The 26,840-nt window shown below is 35.7% G+C and overlaps 4 protein-coding genes and 1 pseudogene across 6 annotated transcripts; 3 read left to right on the plus strand and 2 right to left on the minus strand.

Annotated features, from left to right (window-relative positions):
* Positions 1-984: 984 nt before the first annotated feature.
* LOC120198736 (3-ketoacyl-CoA synthase 11-like) lies at positions 985-20,410 on the minus strand. The gene is made up of 4 exons (XM_039200021.1): positions 20,406-20,410; positions 18,515-18,519; positions 2,192-2,976; positions 985-1,826 (listed from the first exon to the last, which is right to left on the minus strand). The coding sequence occupies exons 3-4, from the start codon at positions 2,972-2,974 to the stop codon at positions 1,029-1,031; spliced, it is 1,581 nt and encodes a 526-aa protein (XP_039055952.1). The 5' UTR covers positions 2,975-2,976; positions 18,515-18,519; positions 20,406-20,410; the 3' UTR covers positions 985-1,028.
* LOC120198734 (acylamino-acid-releasing enzyme-like) lies at positions 3,829-26,126 on the minus strand. Of its 3 annotated transcripts, none has more exons than XM_039200018.1 (18): positions 26,045-26,126; positions 24,494-24,667; positions 24,096-24,413; positions 23,675-23,896; positions 23,354-23,572; positions 23,164-23,232; positions 22,659-22,797; positions 22,205-22,356; positions 22,034-22,116; positions 21,819-21,940; positions 21,656-21,734; positions 21,092-21,263; positions 20,920-20,980; positions 20,710-20,832; positions 20,381-20,578; positions 20,121-20,209; positions 18,013-18,024; positions 3,829-3,842 (listed from the first exon to the last, which is right to left on the minus strand). In XM_039200018.1, exons 2-16 carry the CDS (start codon positions 24,640-24,642, stop codon positions 20,132-20,134), a joined length of 2,184 nt encoding a protein of 727 aa, XP_039055949.1. In that variant the 5' UTR covers positions 24,643-24,667; positions 26,045-26,126; the 3' UTR covers positions 3,829-3,842; positions 18,013-18,024; positions 20,121-20,131. The 3 variants fall into 3 exon arrangements, with proteins under 3 accessions (XP_039055949.1, XP_039055948.1, XP_039055950.1); XM_039200017.1 differs by lacking the exons at positions 3,829-3,842; positions 18,013-18,024 and adding exons at positions 19,557-19,809; positions 19,935-20,011 and having other exon boundaries at positions 20,141-20,209; positions 26,045-26,124; XM_039200019.1 differs by lacking the exons at positions 3,829-3,842; positions 18,013-18,024; positions 26,045-26,126 and adding exons at positions 19,557-19,809; positions 19,935-20,011 and having other exon boundaries at positions 20,141-20,209; positions 24,096-24,405; positions 24,575-24,666.
* On the plus strand, positions 10,280-16,810 carry LOC120198737 (annotated as a pseudogene).
* LOC120198738 (CBL-interacting serine/threonine-protein kinase 7-like) lies at positions 15,259-16,810 on the plus strand. Its single transcript, XM_039200022.1, has one exon. It carries the CDS (start codon positions 15,314-15,316, stop codon positions 16,688-16,690), a length of 1,377 nt encoding a protein of 458 aa, XP_039055953.1. The 5' UTR covers positions 15,259-15,313; the 3' UTR covers positions 16,691-16,810.
* On the plus strand, positions 16,820-18,621 carry LOC120197796 (L-galactose dehydrogenase-like). Its single transcript, XM_039199196.1, has 6 exons — positions 16,820-16,824; positions 17,292-17,476; positions 17,567-17,789; positions 17,888-18,187; positions 18,266-18,394; positions 18,484-18,621. Exons 2-6 carry the CDS (start codon positions 17,301-17,303, stop codon positions 18,619-18,621), a joined length of 966 nt encoding a protein of 321 aa, XP_039055127.1. The 5' UTR covers positions 16,820-16,824; positions 17,292-17,300.
* Positions 26,127-26,840: the final 714 nt, after the last annotated feature.

The following is a 26,840-nucleotide window of genomic DNA, read 5'->3' on the forward strand; positions in this document are numbered from 1 at the left end:
AACCGTAGTTTAACCAAAATTTTATTTTTTTAAAACATATGAATTGGTCTAACGATTTTATTAACAATGGATGTGATTAATATATGCACATAGTTTGGTGTGTCGCTCGTCCCTTTCTTCTTATACTTTTTGATCAGCAACGATACCAACTTTAATGTTGGTTGTAGATCATCGATACTATTTTTTTCTTCTATTTTTTATATCGTATCTTTATTTTTTATTTTATTTTTTTAGTTTTTAATAACTATGTCTTTATGGCAGTTTATCTCTACCTTTATAGCACGTTTCCTCTATCTTTTGACATGTTTTCGGTTGTTGTTTTCATTTATCTTTTTTCTATGGGTTGGATCTGATATTGCCATGACTGATCAAAATGATGCTTATCTTGGTTAAATATTTTTAAAAAAATAAATTGTCGTGTTTATATAAATATGATCAAATTAAAAAATAAAGATACTAATTGAGTTGAGCAGCTCACGAGTAGTTCAAATTAGACTCAGTTAAACCTTGGTTAATGTTCAATTCGTGTAAACTTAATTTGAAATCACGCTCGATTCGAGACCTTAACGAATCTTAATGTGCAACGAGTCAAGTTGAACAAGTTTTTTTAATGAGTACGAATCAAGATAAATATTATCAAGCTTATCGAGTATCAAGTTGAGTCGATCACGAGTCAAACAAATTTTGTGTCAAGTCGAGTACTGCTCGACTCATTATCAACTCGTTCAATAAACATCTCTATTCAAGACCTATTTATTATTAACAACTCAAAATCAACAATATTTTTCATACGATTTTAAATCTCACATTTATATATTAATTTTTAAAAATATTTAAATGTAATTTTTAAAACATACAAAGTAAATTATTAAAGACAACACAAACACGTGTTGTTATTATTGCTTAAATGTAATATTTCAAAAGATGGATATTGGGCAACCATTCTTAAATAAATCTTCAAATATTTTATTATTTTTATATTCCAATAATTACTAGTCAATTGCTTTCTCCCTGAATCTCTCTGAAAATTAATTGGTTTTTTGTGGAGAAGAAACACTTGCGACCTTAGGCACGTAAACAGGAAATTCATGAATCTGATCAATCCATGGACTCTTCTCCTTTGCTGGATTGATGGTCCTCAAAGCTTTCCAAACAGCACTGTTGCATTTAAATCCTGAACCGAATGCAATCTGCCATGTCCGATCACCTTTTCGGACCCTCCCTTTCGCTTCGGAGTAAGCCAATTCGTACCACAAGGAACTACTCGACGTGTTTCCGAACCTGTAAAGTGTCATCCTAGATGGCTCCATGTGCCAATCGGTGAGCTCAAGGTTCTTCTCGAGCTCATCGAGCACGGCTCTACCTCCTGCGTGGATGCAGAAGTGTTCGAAAGCTAATTTGAAGTCCGGAATGTATGGCCTGATCTTCATCTTGAAGACTTTCCTCGCGACCAGAGTGATGAAAAACAGGAGTTGTTCGGACATGGGAAGAACTAGTGGTCCTAGGGTGGTGATGTTGGTTTTTAGGGCTTCTCCGGCTACGGCCATGAGGTCTTTCGAGAGGGAAACACCGATCCTTTTAGTATCGTCCTCGCGTTGGAAGACACAGTTGTAGCATTTGTCATCGGCTCCTTTGTGGGTGCGTACGGTGTGGATGAGTTTATATTTCGAGCGACGACGATCGGACGATTTGTTCGAGAGAAGGATCGCGGCACCTCCCATACGAAACAAGCAGTTCGAGACGAGCATAGATCGGTCGTTGCCGAAGTACCAGTTGAGAGTAATGTTCTCCATGCTAACCACTAAGGCATAAGAGTTGGGATGCACCTGTAACAATTGAAACATAACATTTAAGTTTTCGAAACCTTTTCAATTTTATTTGATTATAATAATATACATCTCGCTTTGAAGTCGGTTAGCCTAATAAATTCACCAGCACTACTCATACTTAAATGTAGCTCACCAACTTGACCCAATTGCTAGTCCCAAGCACATGTGCTATATGATGCATAAAATTTTTATAACCTATGGTTCAAATCACTTGTACTGAACCCATATTAAATGAAGGTCGGCTCATTCATGACAAAAAGTGCATCAACATAAAGTCATTTATTGTGGGAAAAAATTGATTGTCTAGTTTCTCGATCTTGTATAATCGAAGTTTAATGTAATTATCGAACATATATGTATACCTGTAAGAGTTGCTTAGCAAGGTCAATAGAAATGAGCCCGGCACTACACCCCATTCCACCAAGATTATAGCTCAAAATGTTGCCTCTAAGCTTGTACCTATTAATAACCATGGCCGAAAGCGAGGGTGTGGGATTAAACAAGCTGCAATTCACCACAAGAATACCAACATCCTTAGCCTTGACACCAGTCTTCTCCAACAATTCATCAATGGCACCGAACATCACCGTCTCGGCCTCTTTCCTCGCCTCCGCCATACACGGGTCCGGCGGCACGCGCAACACCGCCTCGGGCAAATACGTCTTCTGTCCCAAACCAGACCTCTCGAGTATCTTCTTTTGAAAAGCCAAGTTCTCATCGGTGAAACTCCCGGTTAAACCAGATCTTTCCATGAAGATTTCCCTCGTGCAAGTGCGTTCGGGTTCGGGCTTGTAACAAGCGAAGTCCACCAGGTAAACTTTCCGGGGACGGCTGGCGAAGTAAAACGTGGCTAAGAAAACTAAAAGGCCTAAACATAGAGTTAGCGAGACCAGGTTGAACTTGAGCTGGTCCCAGAGTTGAACGAAATCAAGGAACGTGAGCGTCGAGAGATGAGCCGAAGCAATGCACAAGATCGGCACCAGCAGCAAATACATGGCGTTGGAGATTAAATAATGGTAGCCGAGCTTCACGTACTTTAATCTCACTGAAAGAAGAAAATTCGGGAGATTATTGTTGCTCGACGGTGAGCCTGTTTGAACCTGGACCGGCTCTGGATTCAAGCATTTTCTACTCTCTTCCGTCATCTCTTTTTGAACTTTTATCGAGTTTCAAGCAAAACCCAGATCGGGAAGTTGATCAGAATCAAGAAAAATGGAAACTTTGGAGTGATTTCGACTTTGAATTTTCCGAGAAAATGAATTCGTGTGGGAAAATAAAGACTGAGTTAATGAGTTGCGGTCTGTGGGAAGAGGTTTAGGGTGGAATTTAAAGAGCTTAGGGAGGAGATGGGAGGATACAACTACCCCCAACGAAGTTTTAATTGTTAACACGCCTTGGCATTGAATTTGCCAACCGGGAAATTAAGCTTATTTTTTTATTAATAAAGAAAATAAAATATTAATTTAGACATTTCGGTTGTAAATGACTTATTGTAATTAATGAACTCAGTAATAAATGACTTATTGTTAACATCTTTGCATACGTCGTGCTCAAACCCAGAATCTTTAATGATAACAATCATCCTTAAGAATCAAACTGCAAGACACAACAAAATATTTGATGGAATTCATTATTAAGGAAATTAACCTTAGGACTGAAAGTACACGTTTCTAGAAATAGAGAGTTAAAAGTAATTAAATTATAGTTGAAGGACTAAATTTACTAAAAATGCACAATTCAGTGATGTTACAAAGAATTTGACATTTTATCCTTAAAATTCGGTGTCAACCTTGGAGGCTTTGTCTTTGGTTGATAAGGTAATCGAACAAGCTTTAATTAAAAACTTAAGAATCATATCCTTAATTTAATGCCCAAACTTCTAACCAAACACCTACTCACATTCAAACCTTACAAGAAATAACCATTTTAACACAATTTTTTTAAACCTAATTTTAAAATTTTCATTTATCTTAATAAAAACAATTTTAGATAATTATTTGACATATTCATCATCTAAGTTTTTTGCTTCACCAGCAAGGACAAACTTTAGGACACCTATACTTTGATAATCGAAATCGAATTTTTTTTATTAAAGTTATTGTTATTAAAAAAACTTTTATTCCGACTATTAGATAATTAAATTATTAACGAGAGCTGAATTAGTATCATCGTATGTAATATTTCTTAATAGATTTTTCTAATAGTAAGAGGTAGTTACAAGGTAAAATTTGTATAGAACTTTCTTAATAAATTAATAACGTACACAACATATATACACAAAAACTCGAACATAGGATCTTTAGCGTAACTCTAACAAGAATTGGTGTAAAAAAAAGATAAGCCTAGACAATATTTGAACTTTACTTGTTAAGTAGAACATTATTCCTTTTTATAATTGGTGTTGATGGTGAAGATTTGTCACTGAGTTTGAGGGGAAATGATCTTGCAAGAAAGAACCCTAAACACGAAATCAATTAATATTAAACCTTTGTGCAACCACCTTGCCCATGCATGCACCTTTCTTGTTTGAATTAATAGCTTGCCGTATAGGAATTTTATTATTGCTAGCCTGATTGAGAAATCTTCGGTTTCTTGCGAGTCAATACCAATATTTTCATGCATACTTTAGGGTTCAAATCATTAATAATTTAATTTTTTGAATTCATTTACAAGAATATTTTTAATAGTTTGGGTGAGTATAAGGTAATATATGTTCAAAATCTTTATTAGTCATTGGTAATGCACACATCCTAGAGACGTATTTGCTCAAACCCATGTCATCTACAGAGTTGAATAGAATTTTTGCCCAGGTACCAATGGAAATTGCTAGTAAAATTATGGGGTACCCAATTCCCAAGTTCTCCATCATGAAAGATTCTGTTTTATGGAAATATACTCATGATGGTAGGTTTTCTACTCAATCAGCTTATGTTTCCCCCATTGTTGGAGACTCCAATGACCAGGATGGATGTTTTACTTGGATTTGAAAGCTTCCCGTTCCTACTAGGTGGAGAACCTTTATTTGGTTGCGAGATAGACTCCTCACCAATGCTCGAAGGGCGGCTTGGGGAATGGCAAATTCGGCTAGTTGTATTGTCAAAGGTACCTGGGCAAAAATTCTCACTATAGCGTTGAAATTGAATACCGATGGAGCTTCCCAAGGCAACCGGGGGGGTCTCAGGAGCGGGTGGAGTTCGTCGCAACGAAGCTGGTCAATGGGTTTGGGGTTCTCTGCACACTTGGGATTTTGTACGAGTGTGGCGGCTGAGCTCCATGCAATTAGGATCGGCTTAGCCATTGCTTGGGATCACGGTTACAGGTCCATAGAGTGAAGTGGATGCAAGTAGGCCTGTAAATGAACTGAACGTTCAGTGAATTGTTCGTGAACCGTGCGACGGGAAGTTCGTTTATGTGCGTTTATTTATTAAATGAACGAACACGAACAAGATTTTATGTTCGTTTAATTAAATGAACGAACATGAACATAGGTCTCGTTCGTTCATTTACGTTCGTGAACGTTCAGTTATGTTCGTTTATGTTTGTTCGGTTATGTTCGTTTATGTTCATTCATTTATGTTTAAGCCAATCTTCTTAAATCAATTTTGGTGACTAATTTGTAAGTATCTTAAAAATATTAATTAATCTGATATTCTGATGACCAACTCCATAATTAACCCAATTTTATTTGGAAAATCCAACAATATTAACATGGTTTAGTTCTTTTTGAACGATCCATAAGCTGCATACCCAGCACCGTCAACATCCATTGCGCCGGAACCCTATTTGACTGCGCCACCAGCTGGTTATCCGATGAGCAAAGAGGAGTCCCAGAAACCGGTTGCTTTCGAAACCAAGTCCAAAGGTGATGGATTCCGGAAGGGATGTTAAGTATTAAGCACCGTGTCTTCTACTCAAATAATCTTCTTTTCTTTCATATATAATGGAGTATTCGAATTTACAAGTAAATAGTGATCATCCAACAACTCAAGTCAGCTTACTTTGAACTCAAGAATCCAATAATCGAGCTCTTAATTTTTTTTGAGTTCAATCCTTTTCGAGTTCGAGTCGAGCTTGATAATTTTAAACTCGCGAGTTTTCGAGTCGAGTCAAGCTGACTTTGAAAGTTTTCGAGTTTGAGTCGAGCTCAGCAATACTCGAGCTCGACTCGGCTCGTTTACACCCCTAGGTAGGGTCTCCAATGTTTATGTTCGTTTATGTTCGTGTTCATTTATGTTCGTGTTCGTGTTCGTTTATGTTTGTGTTCGTTTATGTTCGTTTATTTATTAAATGAACGAACATGAACAAGTTATATTCCTTAATAAACAAGTTATATTCCTTAATAAACGAACATGAACAAAAAACATTTTGTTCGTTTATGTTCGTGTTCCTTTTTGTTCGTTTATTTATTAAATGAACGAACATGAACATACCTCCGTTCGTGTGTGTTCGGTTCGTTTACAGGCCTAGATGCAAGGGGTGTTCTTCAACTAATTGAAAATGGAGATGTCGCTCTACACACGATGGGAGCAATCCTCCAGGACATTCGGAATCTCAGAATGCCTCATTGGAGCTTAACCTTCCAACACATTTATAGGGAAGGGGACTTTTGTATTAGTCCTAAATTAATTAGCCCTAATTCAGAAAATGGCCCAAAGTTACCATTTTGATATTGGGCAGCCCAGCCTACATCATGAGGTGCATCTCCTAAAATTCTTATTTGGATGTAGTAAATAGTGTAAATCTGGATACTTATAAATATTTAATTTAGTTTATTCGAATTTCAATACTTCAAATTCATATAATAGTTAGATCAATACATTACGTGCAATAAATTTAAAATAAATATAAATATCAAATCCAATCAAGGATGGATCGAAAGAGGCAGGTAGAAGCAGTCGTCTATGTGAAAATTTCAAATTAATATATACTTTAGATATTAATTTTTGTATTTTTAATTGATAATTTATTTTAAAAGTTCACTCCTTATATAAATTACATCTAATTTTTATTTATATTTATTTCGACTTAAATCTTAACATGTAGGATTTTTTTACTGGTTGCTCATATAATAAGGGTCTAATCTTTCAAAATGATTGAATGAAATCTTAATTTTTGTAAATTTGCTCAAATAACATTTTTGAATATGCTCAAACAAGGACTAAATATTTTCAAAACAAGGATTGATTTTCAACTTGCAAAGAGTACAAGTACTCAGAGCAAATTAGACCAAAAATAAGTAAGAAATTCTAATTGGCACGCCCAGCTACAACGTTAATTAAAAATTAAGATTCCTCCTTCATCACTTGTAAGATGGCTGCGCATTTGTTATTGTTTTTTTAGTCAAAACACATTCTAAAATAAAAGAAAATAAAAAAGTCAACGAGAATGGTTGTTTTTATTTTTAACACATTTTTTCCAACCACCTTACAACTTTGACTTTTTATGTACATCTTATATATATTTACATTTGGGATGTAAATTTAATTCTTATATAATATTTTAGTGTAAAATACACAAATAATTTTTCGATTGTAGTCTAGCACTGTTTGAGCTATATTTTGTGGTTCGTATAGTTTGAAACATTATGTTGTCAAGCCCACTGACGGAGCCAACGTGCATTTACGGGTGTCAATTGACACCCCAAAATTTTTTAAACTTTCATTTTGCCCATATAAATTATATATATAATAATAAAAGAAAAAAAATGACACCCGTTTTAGAAAGATTTTGACACACTTTAAAAAAGAAATTGACCACATATTTAAAAAATATTTAACAATAAAAATTTTAAAATTCAATTTTTCCACTTAAAATTTTTCATATAGTTTTTAAATTTAACACTTCAATTTTTTTTAGCTCCATCTTTGGTTGAGTCAGTGTTAGAAAACAACAATGATACTAATAGACATCATTAAAATATAATTTTATCATATCATAATTAATAAGTTATCGTTTAGCTTAGATGACCATCAAATTTTTAACAGAAAATAACAAATGTGGAATATATAAATAGCTGAATAACTATTTTGTAACTTCTAATAGTCGGGAGACTCAACAAAGTAGCGTTCAACAATGAGATACTATTTTTTTAATTTTTAATAGTCGTTGGATTCAACAAAACAATGTCTGATGGTCAAAGAACCATTTGTATATTTTATCTAATTTTTTATATAATAATAAATAAAATTCAAAAGTGGAGTAAATTTGTAGTGTTTATTAATATTTAATGTAAAAAAAATTTATTATTATTCTAATATATAGTTGACCCTTATTCCCATATGTAATGAGATAAGGGGAGGTAAGATAGTATGCTACCCCCAATGTCAGGTTGAGAATAACTTTCGTAGGAGACCTCCGAATTATGAATTGTACACTGTGAGACTTGATCACACGACTAAAAAGTTAAAAGTCTTGGGCTTTACCAATTGAACTGGACATACAATTCTATTATTATTCTAATGTAATATTAATTATATTAAAAATATGTTTAATGAATAAAATAAAATTCCAGTTTTTAATTAAATCCCGATTTATTCAACAGTTGGTAATCTTTACTGAATGGAGAACCACACAAACGCGCGGTGGCGGGTGACGGGCAACGTTATTGCTTGTTATACGGCACTTTTTAAGCCGTCCAATTGAAGTCCAACTGCGTTGTGCCACCGCACTCCAACCCGTGCTTTTTACCACTCCTCCAAGACAAAGGCATCAACGTCAACATGCACCGCCATACAACAATCTTCAAGAGTCCTCTATTTACATTCATTTTAGCAAAACTTGTTAATATATTAATTATCTCAAATAATGCACATGCATAATTATAGAAAATGACATCAAAATTTAATTATTCGGTGATATTTGAATTGATTTAATTAAATATAATTATTTTTTAATATATTTATAATTTTAAAATTAAAGTATTGATTTTAAATTTACGTGATTTAATTAAAATTTAAGATTATTGAAATTAAATCTTAGAGTTGGTTATGATAAATCATTCGAACATATTGAAAGCTTTGTCTATACCTTATAGTAGACTTGATGGAAACTATGATACATTGACGTGATGGTGTTTGTTCTTTAAAGTTGGTGGAGAACTGATTGACGAAAACGACGGTCGATATTTTGGTTTGAATCTTGCAAAAGGATGCAACGGCGAGCTGTCGACAGCGGATATCTTGAAGGTGTGTGGGCGCGGGCGCATCCCGTGAGGCGGTGATTCTAACTTCGAAGAAACCAGCATAGATGCTTAGAGAAGACCTAATTAGAACACGCCTTCTCACTTTTGACTGCCCAAGCAATCAAAACATCAACTTGATCTTGTCCTGTCATACAATATGTCGGGTAAAAGAATAAAAAGTTCAATATATTTTTAATTTTAAATAATAAAACATTAAAGTATTTTATTTCAATTTAAAATCTAATCAAATGTAACTTTAAATATAATTAAAATTCATGCGCTTATCTAATCTGTAGAAAATTTCAGTTAAATTCAAATAGAGGACCTGGGATTAACGACTTAATTATAAGATAATATCTATTGATATTCTTTTTAATTATTGATAATATATATGTATATATATATCCAGTAAATGTAATTACTCAAATACTCTTTTATGCAATTAGATCGTTAAATTGATTCATTTTATTGAGAATAATTAAAAGACATTTTATATAAATATATATTTTTGATATGTGATGAGTGTCGGAACTTGGATTTAACATTTAATTATGGTAAAATATTATTTTTAATTGTTAGTGGAAGTGCTTTTCAGAGCAAATTGGCTTTCAAGTTTCAATCTTTTGATGGGTTATTTGTTGTTGACGACTCCACTTTGAGAGAGCAAATCAAATCAATAAATTATTTTTTTTTATAAAAGTAATTTTTATAATTTATTTATTTGTTTCTATGGAATTTGCAACCGTTTGTTTATGTACATGTGTCTAAAGTTGAATATTCTTTTATTTTTAAAAGTTGTAACGATTTAACAAAATCTATGATTACGTGCCTATATAATAGACTAGAAAGTGAATTCGAATATTTCCTTAAACAAACGTTTGGGGGGATTAATTTACACTAATTATGTACGCAGTCTACCGATGGCAATTAATTAAGGTAAAATAACAAGAAAAAAACAAAGGTTAAAGTACATTAGATGTCACTGCACTATGTAAACTAATCACTTTAGTCAATGAATTTTTAAAAAATTTAAAATAATTATTTTTTTAAATTATTTAAAAACTCATTAAATTTGTCATATTTTTAAATATTAAATATTAAATTGATTGTTTTATAAAAGTTTAATAAATTTAATAATTATTTTAAAAAAACTTAAAAATTTAATGATCAAAATAACTATTTAAATAGATTTCAATGACTGGTGGTGTATTTTACCTAATAATAAAGGGAGACGCGAACTACTCTTCATATATATAAGCCAACTCAACCCCTCCGATCAACCCTTGTGGAACACCCTTTTGGTCTCAACCTCTCTTTATTCCTACCACCACTAGTGACCATGCCATCGGGGCCTCCTTCGCCCCTTCCACCACCACTATCAACACCGTCACAGCATGATCCACCACCACCATCACCACTTCCATCGCCACCGCCGATAAGAATCACCCGAACCAAAACACCCACCGGCGGCATACTCTTGGGCAAGTATCAATTGGGTCGTTTGTTGGGACATGGTAGCTTTGCCAAGGTTCATGAGGCGACTTTACTCGACGACAGCTCCAACGTGGTGGCGATCAAGATTATAGACAAGACGAAAACGGTCGACGCCGCCATGGAACCGAGGATCATCAGTGAAGTTTCCGCCATGCGCCGCCTCCAACATCACCCGAACATCCTTAAGATCCACGAAGTCATGGCCACGAAGACAAAGATCTATCTCGTCATGGAATTCGCCTCCGGTGGTGAACTTTTCGCCAAAGTTTTACGCCGTGGCCGATTGACTGAAACCACCGCTAGGAGGTACTTTACCCAACTCGTCTCCGCCCTCCATTTCTGTCACCAAAACGGCGTCGCCCACCGTGATGTAAAGCCGCAAAACCTCTTGTTAGACCAAAACGGAAATCTTAAAGTTTCAGACTTCGGCCTCTCGGCTCTACCGGAGCAGCTAAACAACGGACTTTTACATACAGCTTGCGGAACACCGGCTTACGCGGCTCCCGAGGTTGTTCGGATGAAAGGATACGATGGTTCCAAGGCCGATGCTTGGTCTTGTGGAGTGATTTTGTTCGTTTTATTGGCCGGTAAATTACCCTTTGATGACAGTAATTTAGTGGGGATGTACAAAAAGATTCATCGTAGGGAATTCGAGTTTCCATCTTGGATATCAAAGCCTGTGAAAACCATCATACGGCAGCTTTTAGATCCGAATCCTTCCACGAGAATGAGCTTGGTGAAGTTAATGGAAACACCATGGCTTAAGCGATCTGTAACTGCGTATACATCATCGAACAAGGAACATGACAGTTTGTTACAGGGCAGGAAGTTGAAACATGAGATGGTTTGTAATGGGGTTAATGCTTTGACATAATATCATTGTCTTCGGGGTTGGATTTGTCTGGTCTTTTTGAAGAGGTGAATAGGAAGGAGAAGAGGTATAGGACATCAATGGAGTTGGAAGGAGTGGTGGAGAGGGTGAAGGAGGCAGGGGAGAGATTGGGATACAGGGTTGAGAAAGGAAGAGAGGGGTGTTGGGTTGGGGAAAGGGAAGGTGGTGCTGACGGTGGAGATGGTGGAGATAGCGGAGTTGTTTGTTTTGGTGGAGATGAAGGTGGTGGAAGGCACGGTGGAGTTTGAGGAAGGGAGATGGTCGGATTTAGAAGCCGGTATTGGAGACATATTTGTTGCTTGGGACAGTAATGTTTGTGAATTTTGAAGTAGTATTATCATTCATTCATACTCTTAATCTCTGTGTAACAAATGATTATTTATAAGATGAGTACATTCAGTTCTCAATCCCTTGAGCCACAGAATTAACTGATCAACTCTCTTTCTTGATTACAATATCCTCTGCTTCCTGTGCTGTTTTCGCAGTGACCAAACTTGGTATCAAGTTTTTGGAAGCTATTTGGTATAATTATGCATTTAATCCTTGAATAGTTTTAATGAAAATAATAGAGAATATAATAATAATGCTCATGGAAAATTCGAGAACGGACAGCATATTCCTCTTGCATTGCATCACTATTTAAATAATTTGTTCCTATGACTGCACTGTTTACCAAGTCTTTTTGTCTTTTTAAAGTTAAACTTTATAAAACATTATTAACTAATTGATTATATATGAGATTGTATAAAATAATTTATGTTGGTGACCATTATATTCACATCTAATACTTTCTTTATAGAGGTCCAACAAGGCTATTTGTCATCTAATTATGTCTCTTCATTGGTCCATATGGCCATAAAATGCCATCATCGGCAGGCTATGATTTTATTATTACTTTTAGTATTGTTCCTACAAAATAAGCAACTGTTTTATCTAGTGATAATGATTTGTTTAATAGGTTAACATCAAATTTCTAATGTTTTTGAGGCATCTCATTTGTCTTTCCTAACAATACAACATGTCTTGTTATTGTTCCAAATAATTTTTAATATTTTAATTTATTGTTTTATATAAATTTGACGATTGTGATTGCCTTGAATATGGTATTTTATCATCGTTCTCCTATGAAAAGCTTTTTCTTAAGATCGTTGGGTAGTGCTTCTTCTTTATTGTCCACCAGATGTTCGGTCCAATGTGCATTTAATTTTTATTTTTATTTTGTGTTTAGGTCTTTGACCTATTTTGGACGAGGGTAGAAGATGCATGTTTAGGTTCTAGGCCAAAAGGTGATGACAATAAGATAATTGGGCGTTCATATCTAGATTTCTCCCATCATTAAAATGAGGTCTACTTAATTACTATATTTTTGAGTTTTTTAAATAAAAAATGATGTTTAAAAATATTTTTTAATTATTGAGGCCCACTAAATTACCATATTTTAGAGTATTTGAAATAAAAAAGTATGTTTAAAAATATTTTTTAATTATTAAATTTAAAAATAATTTTAAAAATGAGACCTTCTAAACTTGGGGCCCTAGGCGATCACCCCCTTGGCCTATGCCCAGGGCCGGCACTAGGTTTAACGATGAAGATTAATTCTTTTAGTCTAAAAAATATTCATATTTATGGTATTAATTGTACAACGATTGAAGGATGGTTAAAGATTGTTGGATGAATTAAAGATAGCGATCGATGAACGATCGATCGTGATTCACCTCATTTAATTTGAATCTTTTATCATATTTTGGTGATCGATAAAAAGATAATATCTCATTAAAAAGAAATAAATAAGGATCAGGTGACGAGAATTGATATCTCAGTTCCTCCGGAATGAAGGGAATGACGCTCAATATAAGAGAAATTTTTTGACGATGTTTTCGATCGGACTTCAATTATTAAATCAAAAGAGTTCAATGACTAGATTCGTAAACTTAAAATCAAAGAAACTAAATTACAAACGTACAAAGAGAACAGGTATTTGGAGTAAAGTTAAACCAAAGGGGGGGGGGAATATGAAATGCTACTTGGCACGCCTATTATAACAACGTTCATTAAAAACTTGTTAAGATTCTTCCATCCTGACTTGTAACTTGTAAGATGGCTGCTCAGGAAGGGACTGACGGTTGTTAGGGCCCGTCCGCAAATGCCCCCAAGAATCTGGGAAATTTGATTTCAGTCTATAAAATATTTAAAAATTCTTAATTAGCCCCTCAAAATTAGGGATGCCAATATAACTCAAACCCGACGGGGAAACCCGAAACCCGATCAAGTTCGGATCGGGTCGGGTATCGATGATTTTTTTCCAGGGATTTTTTTGGGTCGGGTTCAGGTTCGGGGCAAGGTATCCCTGCCCCGACCCGACCCGATTATATATATATATATACTATTTTATACTTTTTATATTAATTATATATATAATATTTTATATTTTTTATATTAATTATATATAAAATATTTTCGGGTTCGGGTATAATATTTCGGGTCGGGTTCGGGGACGGGAAAAAAAATCTCCGACGAGGTGCCCACATAAAAAACCCTTCGGGGACCGGGTCGGGGTCGGGGACGAAGATTCATTTCGGATTCGAGAACGGGGTGAGCAAAACCCACCCCGAACCCGACCCATTGCCATTCCTACTCAAAATTTTAAAACACGAAAAGAAGATTTAACAATTCTTATTTTTCTCTTCATGTAATAATAGTTTGGTATTAATTATACATATGCATGTTCTGTTTCTCTATTTTTTTTCATTTTGTGTCTATTATATGTATATTAATTATTTTTTAATATGCAACTATATCACGTTGAACATTATCAACTCTATTGAAAATTGGAAACCACCGTTGAATTGTACTTCTGAAAATGATTGAAAATATTATTTAAAGATTATAAATAAACATTGTAAATGAAAATGATTTATTAGAAGCCTTTACTCCATAATTTTCAGGAAATAAACAAATAAAGTTAGTCCAAATCCTACTAACAGAGGTGACCAGCAATGCTATATTGCTTGTCAATGGCAGTTTCAAAGCCGTCCAATTGAGTCCGACCGCACACCAACGCCTGCGTTAGCCAATACGTTTACTTGACCAAATTCCTTCCCTCACACATGTGATAATTGTATCATTGGCGGCAGCTGCATGACAATATGCACCGCCTCCCAAAACTCTTCAACGGTTTCACATACCTACTAAGTTACCAAATAAAGCCAAATTCCTCATTTTATTGAAGATTTTATGGCTAAGTTGTAATTTGATTATAATAATTGATAAATTTAATAATTTAATTATTATAATTAATAAATTAGATTATTTAGTTATCATAATTAATAAATTAAACGATCTAATTAGTATATTTTTGAGTTTAAAACTTAAAAGAAAAAGGACGCAAAGGGGGAGGTGTGAAGGTGTTGTTGGCGGTGGGCAGGCTGTGTGCCGGTGATTCTAAGAAACAACAACATAAGAATGATTGAAAGTCATAAAGACCTAACCTAGAGGAGGCTTTATCATCCTTTCTCAACACCGCTTCATGACTTTTGATTTCTCACCACCGTTCCAACTTACATATATTTTTTACATGTCAGTAATTATATATATATTGAATTTTTTTATTAAATATATATCCAAAGCTCTTATTATTTATGACGTTTGAAATTGGATACTTTTAAGAAAAATCTAAATATATCCTAATAATGATTAGAGAAAACTAGAATAGTAAGGAACAAAAGAAAAACCTGGTCAAGTTGTGCAACAGCTAAAGGGTAGTTAAGGAAAACCGAAATAAAACGGGAAGTCCCGTATCGGGGAGGACAGTGAGAAGCAAACCTCTCAATATATAAGCCTATTAACCCCCCAATCAACCCTTGTGGCACTCTCCCTTTTGGTCTCAAACTCTCTTTTAGCGCGTCACCTCTAGTGACCATGCCATCAGGGCCTCCTCCGCCCCTTCCCCCACCACCACCAACACCACCAACACCGTCACAGCATGATCCAGCACCACCATCACTTCCATCGCCACCGCCGATAAGAATCACCCGAACCAAAACACCCACCGGCGGCATACTCTTGGGCAAGTATCAATTGGGTCGTTTGTTGGGACATGGTAGCTTTGCCAAGGTTCACGAGGCGACTTTACTCGACGACAGCACCAACGTCGTGGCGATCAAGATTATAGACAAGACGAAAACGGTTGATGCTGCCATGGAACCGAGGATCATCAGTGAAGTTTCCGCCATGCGCCGCCTCCAACATCACCCGAACATCCTTAAGATCCACGAAGTCATGGCCACGAAGACAAAGATCTATCTCGTCATGGAATTCGCCTCCGGTGGTGAACTTTTCGCCAAAGTTTTACGCCGTGGCCGATTGACTGAAACCACCGCTCGGAGGTACTTTACCCAACTCGTCTCCGCCCTCCATTTCTGTCACCAAAACGGCGTCGCCCACCGTGATGTAAAGCCGCAAAACCTCTTGTTAGACCAAAACGGAAATCTTAAAGTTTCAGACTTCGGCCTCTCGGCTCTACCGGAGCAGCTAAACAACGGACTTTTACATACAGCTTGCGGAACACCGGCTTACGCGGCTCCCGAGGTTGTTCGGATGAAAGGATACGATGGTTCCAAGGCCGATGCTTGGTCTTGTGGAGTGATTTTGTTCGTTTTATTGGCCGGTAAATTACCCTTTGATGACAGTAATTTAGTGGGGATGTACAAAAAGATTCATCGTAGGGAATTCGAGTTTCCATCTTGGATATCAAAGCCTGTGAAAACCATCATACGGCAGCTTTTAGATCCGAATCCTTCCACGAGAATGAGCTTGGTGAAGTTAATGGAAACACCATGGCTTAAGCGATCTGTAACTGCGTATACATCATCGAACAAGGAACATGACAGTTTGTTACAGGGCAGGAAGTTGAAACATGAGATGGTTTGTAACGGGGTTAATGCTTTTGACATAATATCATTGTCTTCGGGGTTGGATTTGTCTGGTCTTTTTGAAGAGGTGAATAGGAAGGAGAAGAGGTATAGGGCATCAATGGAGTTGGAAGGAGTGGTGGAGAGGGTGAAGGAGGCAGGGGAGAAATTGGGATACAGAGTTGAGAAAGGGAAGAGAGGGGTGTTGGGGATGGGGAAAGGGAAGGTGGTGCTGACGGTGGAGATGGTGGAGATAGCGGAGTTGTTTGTTTTGGTGGAGTTGAAGGTGGTGGAAGGCACAATGGAGTTTGAGGAAGGACGGTGGTTGGATCTAGAAGCCGGTCTTGGAGACTTATTTGTTGCTTGGGATAATCTGGTGGGGTGATTGGTTTTGTTTCTTTCACTTTATTCTTTTGGTGAATTAGACAAGAGTTGTTGAGGGGCTTATTCTAGTATTGTTCAATGTAAATGATGGAATTTATAGTGATATTTAGCATCTGGATACAAGTTTCCCTGTTAGTTTCTTGGGGAGTTCTAATAAATTCTCAGAATTTGATGTTTACAAACAAGAGAATCTCAGGTTGAAGACAATCTAAGCTTATTCCAACTCAATTTGCTTTATTTATAATGTTAAAATTCAAGTATCTAATTTTACTTAAAATAATTAATAATTCATCCTATTAAACCAATTGATCATTGGGATTTTATAGTTTCCTTCTAATTGAGATAAATAATACAGGTTAAATTCAAAAATAAATGATTCCCAGGAGCAGGCAGAGATAGGCAAGCAAATCTGAAATGATCTGATTCATCATACAGTGCATTGATCAAGTTGTTAATGGGATTTTCTATAGAAAATATCTTACGGAACAGCTAAAAAGAGAAGGAACATTCGTGGAAGGGTGGATAGGGGAATAAAGAAGAAAACCGAAAACAAAGCCTCAGAATCTAAGAAAAAGATGAAGAAGAAAGAAAACCCATCTGAGACTCAACCCATGGCAGTTCCCAAACTAGAACTCAGGACTCTGGGCAACACGGGCCTCAAGCTCAGCAGCCTGGGTTTCGGTGCTTCCTCTTTCGGCAACATCTCCCGTCCCGTTTCCGAAAGCGACGCCGTCGCCTCCGTCCGCGAAGCCTTCCGCCTCGGAATCAACTACTTCGACTCCTCCCCGTAATCCCAAATTTTAAAACTTCTTTCTTCTTCTTTTTCTTTTGTTTAATCCGTTGAATTTCATATATTTTTTGTGTGGTCATTTTGAAGGTATTATGGTGCGACATTGTCAGAGAAGATGCTTGGCAAGGGACTTAAAGCTCTTGGAGTTCCCAGAAATGAATATATCGTTTCCATTGGGAGATATCGTGAAGGCTTTGATTTCAGTGCGGAGAGAGTTACTCAAAGCATCGATGAAAGCTTGGAAAGGTTGCAACTTGATTATGTTGATATATTCCTGTGCCATGACATCGAATTCGGCCCTCTCGATCAGGTTAATACCATTGGCGCTCGTGAACAAGATCGTGAACAAGATCGTGAACATAATACGAAAGCTCTGGCTAGTTCGGTTCTGTTTGAATGTTGTAACAGATCGTGAACAAGACGATTCCGGCGCTCCAAAAGCTGAAGGAAGCTGGGAATATTCGTTTCATCGGTATCACCGGATTACCATTGGACATCTTCACTTGTGTGCTTGATAGGGTTCCACCAGGCACAGTTCATGTGATCTTGTCATATTGCCATTATAGCTTCAATGATTCAACATTGGAGAATTTATTGCCTTATTTGAAGACCAAAGGTGTTGGGATAATCAGTGCAGATCCACTTGCCATGGGACTTCTCACTGAGCTTGGTCCACTGGAGCGGCATCCGGCATCACCCGAACTCAAGGTGAGACTACAAGACCAGTTGCCATAGCTCATCTGCTCGAATATAAAGCTTTCATATGCCTTCATAACCTTTCTTTAGTCTGCCTGCCGAGCTGCTGCTGTCTATTGTAAAGAGAGAGGGAAGAATATTTCCAAGTTAGCTATGCAATACAGCTTGTCGAATGAAGATATTTCGCTGGTGCTGGTCGGCATGAACTCTGTTGAACAGGTTCTTATTCATACTTCTTGCCCCATAATAGAATTTTTCTCATTCGATCTTCATACCCTGTTAGTAATGTCTGGCTTGCCAATCATTAGGTTGAAGAGAATGTTGCTTCTGCGACGGAACTTGTGCTGTTCGGGATGGATCGGAAAACTCTAGCCAAAGTCGAAGCAATCCTGGAACCTGTGAAGAATCAGACATGGGCATGGCCGAGTGGGATTCAACGGAGCTGACCAACAATATCCACCTGTATTTTTTCATTCAATATGTAGTATTGTTTGTTTGAGTGTTGGTCGAGTCTCATTCAAGCATGTATTACTATTAGCTTGGTGAAAACAATGTAATAATAATAATAATAATAATAATAATAATAATAATAATAATAATAATAATAATAATAATAATAATAATAATAATAATAATAATAACAAAAATAATACCGGTTGTTACTTGGTGTAAATGAACTAAGTTTGAACGAATAAGACTATATTCGTATTCATTTGTTTATCTTTTAAGACATTCATGTTTGGTTATGTTTGTTTAAATTTTTAATATAATATTTGTATTTCTTTGTTTATTTTTGAAGATGTTTGGTACGTTTAGCAATCTTGGACGTGTCTATTTAACATTGTTTAATATTCGGCAACGAACACTCTCTTTTAACATTCTTGATCGTGTTCGTTTAACGTCCTTAAGCTCCTTAGGTTTCACATTATTGATTTTGAAATTCACTGTGTTCAATTTAGTCCCTAACTCCACTATATTGAAAAAGATATAAGGAAAATGAGAACCGGGTAAGCGAACTCCACTATATTGAAAAAGATATAAGGAAAATGAGAACCGGGTAAACAATCTTATAAATGAATTGATAAACGAGTTTATAAACGAGCCAATAAATAAGCTTGTTTATGAACATAAATGAACCAAACAAGCCTATGTTAGTGTTTGTTTGTTTATTAAATGGTCGTAAAAAAAAATTCGTACTCGTTTATTTAGTTTAATAAATGAATATAACCGAAACGTTATACGAACATATCATCAAACGCTCTGTTCATTTACACCCCTAGTTACCAACAATGCAAGTGGAGTTACAATGAATATTTTTGATATGTGCATGTTCAACATATTTATCGAGAAAGGAAATACAGTTGTGTATATATGAAATACTAATCTTTACATTATTTAAGGTATTGTAAGGGACAAATTAACCATCATAGACTTAACCAAGAATATTATGATGATTAAATTATTGATTACAAAAGGCCATCCCCCAACCCCAAGTAGCCAACAATCTGGGAGTTCAGTTTCAGACAATCCAGAACATGTTTCATGCCAGACAAGAGCTTACCTGTTCATTTCATTTGCAATGCTTCTTGAACCAAACACCGATGTTAAGAAAGCTTTCGAAGTCGAATTGTGGCCTGCGAAAAACAAATATGTATGAATATATATATCAGATATCGATGGTATGACATCGTCTTTAGGTTTTGATGAGTGATTAAATTAAGCAAAAATCAGAAGTTTCTTCATCAGAGCAGGTGTTTACATCTTAATTGCATGGATTTCATTGGGAAACAGGATAACCTTGGTCTCAACTCCTCTCTCCTCTAATGCCCGTGCATACTACGAGTTTCAAACAGCAATTATCATACGTGATCAGAACTCGGATCATGTCAACTTCCAATCGGAAAAAAGTAAGTGTTCACGTGAGACAGTATGATATTAGCTTAACAGAAAGGAAACTTATCGTACTTGCAATCCGTTGGAAACCGGGACTCGAAGATCCTGAGCACCTAAAAGAAAGAGGGTTGGAGCTTTAACCTGCAAAGACATCAAATTAAACGACTTTACCCCATCTGATTGTTCAAATGGCAACCTTTTGAAGGGAAAGCAAAGCAAGTTCGTATTCTAAGCCTGCACCGGTGTGCACGGCACAAAGCTAATCAGTTCAATTGGCATCATACCAGAAAATTAGTCTTTCAGTTAATGTACCTTCGAGATATGTGATATAGGAGACTTGCTGTAAAAGTGAGTCAAGTGTTCGGCCGTAGGTGCTTCAGTAAAGATAGTTTTCCCATTGGTTCCATACGCTGTTACGTAACACCAATCAGGGATATCTGTTATGCCGACCATAGATGAAAGGTTACATACTGGATTCAATGCAGCAGCAGCGACAAACTTTTCTGGTGCCTGTAAATGATAAGGAATATGTTTCACAATTGCTTGATCAAAGAGAGATGCCTGTAATACCGAAAACCAAAGATTTTCCCCGCTAAAGGTGCACTAAAACACATTCACATTACTTCAAGTGAAAACCGAACCTGACCAATCAAGTGCGTGGTTAGAAAGCCACCATGGGAAATACCAACAGCAGTTATTTTAGAAGGGTTGACAAGTCCTTTCTCGACAACATGATCTATAGCGGTGAGTACATCATTGACATCCTGTCCATGTTACAGCACAATGATTCAAACAGTTACACCTGAGATAATAAGTTGATGACCGAGCACATGTATATCGAGAATAAGCACCTGAGACCCGACTTTCCCAGGAAGAGATTGCAATGCCTCCTCGCCAAATCCTCGTGAACCTCTGAAATAATTTGCAATGTAGGATGAAGATAAAGGTTAAGAATAGATCACAAAGGATCTGCAAGACTGCAAGTTAAACTTCCCGAAGAAGTATAAATGTATTTTTACTCACCTATAATTTACAATTAATAGACTGAAACCAATTGAAGAAAGAAATGCCAATGACTTTGAGAAGCTTGACAAGGAGATATCATGGGGACCCCCATGAAGGACCACTATTAGAGGGTCAGGTGCATCATTTACTTTGGAAGATACAAATATGGCCTCAAAAGACTTAGCAGCTCCTGAATGAATTGGACAAATTCCATCATCAAAAACTTTTTTTCTTCATAATTGCAGTACCTTGATACTAATCAGAGGCCAACCGAAAGCAATTGCAATGAAAACATTTATTTTATCCTTCAAATCAATCACAAATATATGGCTCCTTATCCAGTGTGAAACATACTACTATGTATTTGCTATATTAATCAACAAAAATCAAAGTGTAATTGTTGCAAACATAGAATCATGTTTTCCTCTTTACATTTATCGTTTTCAATGTGGTTGAAGGAGGTATTTTGGTTTCAGCTTTTAAGTTTTTATTTAACTTTTTTTTTCCAGCAGTTACTTCTTGTTATTGGAGCATTCTAAGATACAAAAATCAACAGCACCAAGCCAAACTGATTTGTAGTACCTTTTGTCAAGCAATCAGAAACATCTTCCACCGGAATTTGCAGAATACCAAACTGGTGATTTGAAAGCAGAGACATAACCTATAGCATCAGATGCAAGCATTTAAAAAAAAAAAAGTATACAAGAAATGCAGATCAGATTAAACAAAAGCAAGCAAAACAAACCTTCTCCGAACATTTGAAAATGGGGCTTGAAACATTTAGCCAATGCCATCCGGTTCTATTATTCGCTTTGCCCATAAGGCAGCCATATTTGATTTGAGGAACATCGACCGGGCTGCTACACACTTTGAGATGTGGAAACAACAACTACAAATTTCATTTTTCTTAGTTTGAGAAGGACGGAGAGATTATTGATTAATAAAGAAAAATAATTTTACCAGCAATGGCATTATCCTCATCTAGTGTAAGAACATTCCATGAAGAACCCGAGTCAGCAGGGCTGATACGTAATACTTCACCACTGTATTACAGCAATAATGTCATCAAGTAATAAAGCAAGAATATAAAAGTCTATGAACCTGACAAACAGACATATAACCAGTAGTCACCTTAACACATTTACAGAAAGTATAACTTGACAGCTATGCCAACAGGATGACAAAACCATAGTGCATCCATCAGAAAGCCACGGCTTACTAAGAAAACTTGAACAGTAAAGCCCCGGAAACTGACCGTCCCCAGCACTGTTCACAACAGGAATCTGCAAAGATTTGACAGAATGAAAAGATTAACTTGTCATAAGATACAGTAGCAGTCTGTATTTTGTCCCACAAAAGAATCATCAATATGACCAAAGTAGTCAATAGAATATGGCAAAATCCGGTTGAGGGAAAAGAGAAAACGTAGAAGAAAGAAGCACCCAACTCGAGGGAATGGGAAATTGGGATTTCAAATGGGTTCCCCCCACCACCCCCCCCAAAAAAAAAAGCCAAATAAATATCATAGATTGCATGCTCAAAACTGAACTCATTACGTTCAAGTATAGATAAGTAGAGGGCTTACCACATCAATGATCTTTGTAGATGAGCTCAGCTTTCCATCAGTAGGCCAATCAATTCGGTGAAGAGAATCAGTTGCAAGGTGTGCTCCAGAATCCACTGAGGCTTTTGCAGATAGAAACACTAGGAAATTTCCATCCAGGCTGAGGGAAAAGAAACATATTTAACATATAATCAGCACATTCCAAAGATGTAGCTTGCATGTGAAGAGAGGCTCTTTTTTAACCATTTAGGCAGCTGCTAAATAAAGGTTCTAGTTAATCAAGCAGTATTAAATGGGCGTAATAGTACATTAATATTGTCGTAGCAAATGGAAGGACTTCACGGAAAAAATGCAATTCTGGACAGCCATTCAAAGACTTCAAAGTAAAGATTTACTTGCATTCTTTGAAGATAAGCAACTAACAAAAACAGTAAGCCAAGAAGCAGGTACTCCACATATAAAAGAGCCTCACTTGCACCGTAACAACAAAAGGATTCACAAAAGGATTAAGGGCTAAATATCATACCTGAATCGTGGAAAGAATGCACTACTTATGCTTTGTGTTAAGTTGACTACAGTTAATTCCTCCAATGATCTGTCTCAATAAAATTACGTATCGTGATTAAAGGTAGCATGGAAAAGTTCCAACAGTAAAAAAATAGGACTGAATAAAACTTTGAGAAACCAAAAGCAATTTAATGAAGCAGGTAACCAACTTGAGATCAGACTCAGCAGCTTCTGATTTATAAAGTGGCACCTTCACCGCATATAATGCACAGGGCCTATTATAGCAATATTTTATACCCAGCTTTCTCGGATTAGCTGACCACCCCACAAAAACTAAATATTGATCTATGCCTTCTACTGATGGAGCCCAAACCACCTGTCCTACACTCAAAGACTTCTCGACTCCTTTAACAGCGTGTACCTTGCCACTGTGATATGCAGGGAAGTTTAGTGAGGGTTATTCCACTGCACAAAGCCCTTTACTGTGCCATTGCATTGATTAAAAAGAAAACCATATATGAAAATGAAACCTGTCAATATTGATCACAAAAAGCGCAGGTTGCCTTTTTCCTGCATAGCATTCCCCCCATTCTTCTTCCCAATCCCCTTGACCTTTCCAGCTTGTGCATTCTTTATCTTTTGTAGCACCTTTCTTGTAACCCCGACAATCATATGAAGGCTTGCAGGGAGACGGCTCCTCAGCAACATAAGCAATAAGAGATTCATCGGAGTTCCAAGAGATTCCCTCAAACCTATACCATTAAGAAAGATTTCAGCTTTTCTGTGTTTGCAGGGATAATAGCTACCAAGAAAGTTACATATAACAATCCTGCAGTAGCTGCAAATGCTACCGCAACCAGGCAGTGATGCTCTTACAACCACTTCCAGAGTTTCTACTATATTCACATTCATGAAGGTCGGAGTTCAACTTAAGAAACTTAAACCATTTACCATCCATCAGCATACACCAAGCCATGAGTAGACTGGGGAATCTGGAACTGCTTCTCCAACTGAGATGAACTCCATATTTCAAGTTGTGTGGAAGATTCATTTTCAGAATTTCGAATCACAAGAAGCTTCGAACCTGATGGTGAGGGAACGGTCGTAGACACTCCTGTCATCTCGACAGGAAACGGGGACCATTGAAAGCTTACCTTATTATTACTACCTTTTGAAATACTAGAGGACAACATGTACTTTCGTTTCTTGTTTGCCAAGAGATTTGGTTGGCTAATTGAAAACATTGCCTGTGATCCTAATCCTGCAATAGTTTCATGAACAGCATAGGGATCAACTATAGCCTATTGGTTTCAGATAAGAAGAAGAAAAAAAGAGAGGAAGAGCTACCTCTTTCAGACTTAAAAACCCATGCCTTGTCAATGGTGGAGATGCTAGTAAACTCTTGAAGTAGTTTAGACTGGGAAGCATATTCTTCTTCAGTATCTTCATCTAGACCCACTGGCAATTCCTTCACAGGACCAGCTTTAGAAGAATCCATGGCCAAAACGTCTGGCAGATCTTTTCTACATGTAGGATGGAAAAGAAAATCATTAAGGAAGGATCCAATTCCACCAGAAAACTAGAAGAAATCTTCACAATAGGAATGTGCTTCACATATTGAGTGAGAAACAGAAAGAAATTTGTTAATTGATACAATCCATATACAAAAAACACACCATTACTGTGTGACTTAATGATAACTGGCACTATTATAACATTAAGAAACACCCATTTCGAAATTCAATATATGCTAGTGTTCTTATACCCCGTCCTTTGCAAATCGTATTTGCCTTAAATTTGAACTATATTACTTCTCAATAGCACATTCTTTCATCGTATTTTTAATTTTGAGTTATACGAGTTAACTCGAATTTTTAGTTCAGATTTTAAGTTTGAATTTGTAAAGTTCGAATGACTGATAACCCGAAAAATAAAACATTGTTTTAGTTTGTAACCAAGTAATTTGATTGTTTTTTCATTTGGTTCCTATTTCCTCATTTTCCTTCTTTTAAGTTTATTTTTTATCAAATTTGAACCACATGCTCCAATTCTCTTTTTGATAACAAAATTTTCCTTTTGCAATTTAGTCCTCCAATTTTGATGTTTCATTTTTTCTTCAATATCTCCTTCGCTTTTAGTCCATTTTAATTAAATTTGAACCTCATACTCCTCTATAATTGTTAAATAACTATATAACTTCAATTCCTCTTTCTGACAATATCTTTTTTGTGATTCAGTCCTTCAACTTTGTATTTTATTCAATTTGATCTTCAACTGCAGCTCTGCAAATTTTTTCTTCACGTAGTTTCCTTGACTTCTTATACTCTCATAAACACTATATCATTAAAATCACTTTTTTTCCTTTTAAAAAATAAGATCATAAAGTATTATATAATCAAAGATGATAATTGATTTATTAAATAACATTACAAATCTTAATTATAAACAATTATATTTAAATTCGAACACTCGAATTTCATAAATTAAACTCGACTCTAAAATATTCAAATAAATTTTGAATGATATGATAATAATAAATTTGACTAACTCCAATTTTTTTTCAACCTAATTCGACTTATCGAATATTCACCCATAGTTTCAGGCTTGAAACAATAAATATTTAAGCAAAGCCGAATAGCCAAAATCATTTCAATATATTTTTACTGATTATTCATTCCAAAGACGCTATTATTATACTCGTCCCGTCGATCAATAAACGATAAATCCAACTATTTTGCATCGAACAGCAGCAGCTGACTACCAAAACTAAAATATAAACTTGATAATTCACGCCAACCAATACGAAACATGTAAAAACTAGACTGAACAAAAAAATACCCATCAAGCAGTAAACCATTAGGAAAAAAACCCAGTGTGATAAATGTAGAGAGAGAGCTTACATGTAGTGAGAAATGGGAGCGGACTTGATGAGTGAGAACGACGATAAGAAGAGAAGAACAAAGGAGAGAATAGAGAAGCTGCTAATTTTGGTGCTATCCAAGGATGCTCATGGTCCTGCTCATCTCGAGATTCCCAACTGACATTTTTAATCTTTTCTACCAGTAATTATTATGATTTTTAAATAAAAAATAAAATCAAATACACCATTATAAATAGACGTGTATAAAATTTGATTAATTGGTCCGTTGATCTGATCTGAGTATTTAGATATTTAATTTATTTTTTAAATTTTAGGGAATTTATACTGAATATCTAAAATATATATATATATAATCCTATTAGATACAGTTCAACTAAATTCTAATTTTAGATAGTTTTTAGCTAAATAAATGGGCAATTCACTAACTCAGTAAACCTAAAGTCCAATAAAAATTAAAATGTTTAATTATTTAGAGTTAATCACATCCTAAACTATGACTATTATTCTAAATTAATCTTCAAACTTTTAAATATTTTAGTTCCATCCTCAAAATATGATCTTCATCTAAATTGGTAACCAAACTTTTCAAACAATTCAATTTCATCCCAAATTATACATATATACTAGTTACATCCCTTGTTAATAAAATCTTTTGGTCAAGTTATATTATTATATGTTTGAAAAAAATAAATTTTAGTTTAAACTATGGTTGAAATTGATTACATATTTAGATGAATTTGGGGATGAAATTAAAGGATTCAAAAAGTTTGGGGACTAATTTAAAATAAGAGTCATATTTTAGGGATAGAATTAAA

The sequence above is a fragment of the Hibiscus syriacus genome, unplaced genomic scaffold (assembly GCF_006381635.1).
Source record: "Hibiscus syriacus cultivar Baekdansim isolate YM2019G1 unplaced genomic scaffold, ASM638163v2 tig00004779_pilon, whole genome shotgun sequence".
Classification (NCBI taxonomy): domain Eukaryota; kingdom Viridiplantae; phylum Streptophyta; class Magnoliopsida; order Malvales; family Malvaceae; genus Hibiscus; species Hibiscus syriacus.

Coding starts and splice junctions, on each gene's coding strand:
- LOC120198736 (XM_039200021.1), bottom strand. CDS start 2,974: ATGACGGAAGAGAGTAGAAAATGCTTGAATCCAGAGCCGGTCCAGGTT. Junction 1,827..2,191: donor TTGCTAAGCAACTCTTACAG/GTATACATATAT, acceptor CAATTGTTACAG/GTGCATCCCAACTCTTATGC.
- LOC120198738 (XM_039200022.1), top strand. CDS start 15,314: ATGCCATCAGGGCCTCCTCCGCCCCTTCCCCCACCACCACCAACACCA.
- LOC120197796 (XM_039199196.1), top strand. CDS start 17,301: ATGGCAGTTCCCAAACTAGAACTCAGGACTCTGGGCAACACGGGCCTC. Junction 17,477..17,566: donor AACTACTTCGACTCCTCCCC/GTAATCCCAAAT, acceptor GTCATTTTGAAG/GTATTATGGTGCGACATTGT. Junction 18,395..18,483: donor GCATGAACTCTGTTGAACAG/GTTCTTATTCAT, acceptor GCCAATCATTAG/GTTGAAGAGAATGTTGCTTC.
- LOC120198734 (XM_039200017.1), bottom strand. CDS start 24,642: ATGGATTCTTCTAAAGCTGGTCCTGTGAAGGAATTGCCAGTGGGTCTA. Junction 23,897..24,095: donor TTGGTGTATGCTGATGGATG/GTAAATGGTTTA, acceptor TTAATGGTATAG/GTTTGAGGGAATCTCTTGGA. Junction 20,012..20,140: donor CGGTTTCCAACGGATTGCAA/GTACGATAAGTT, acceptor TGAAACTCGTAG/TATGCACGGGCATTAGAGGA.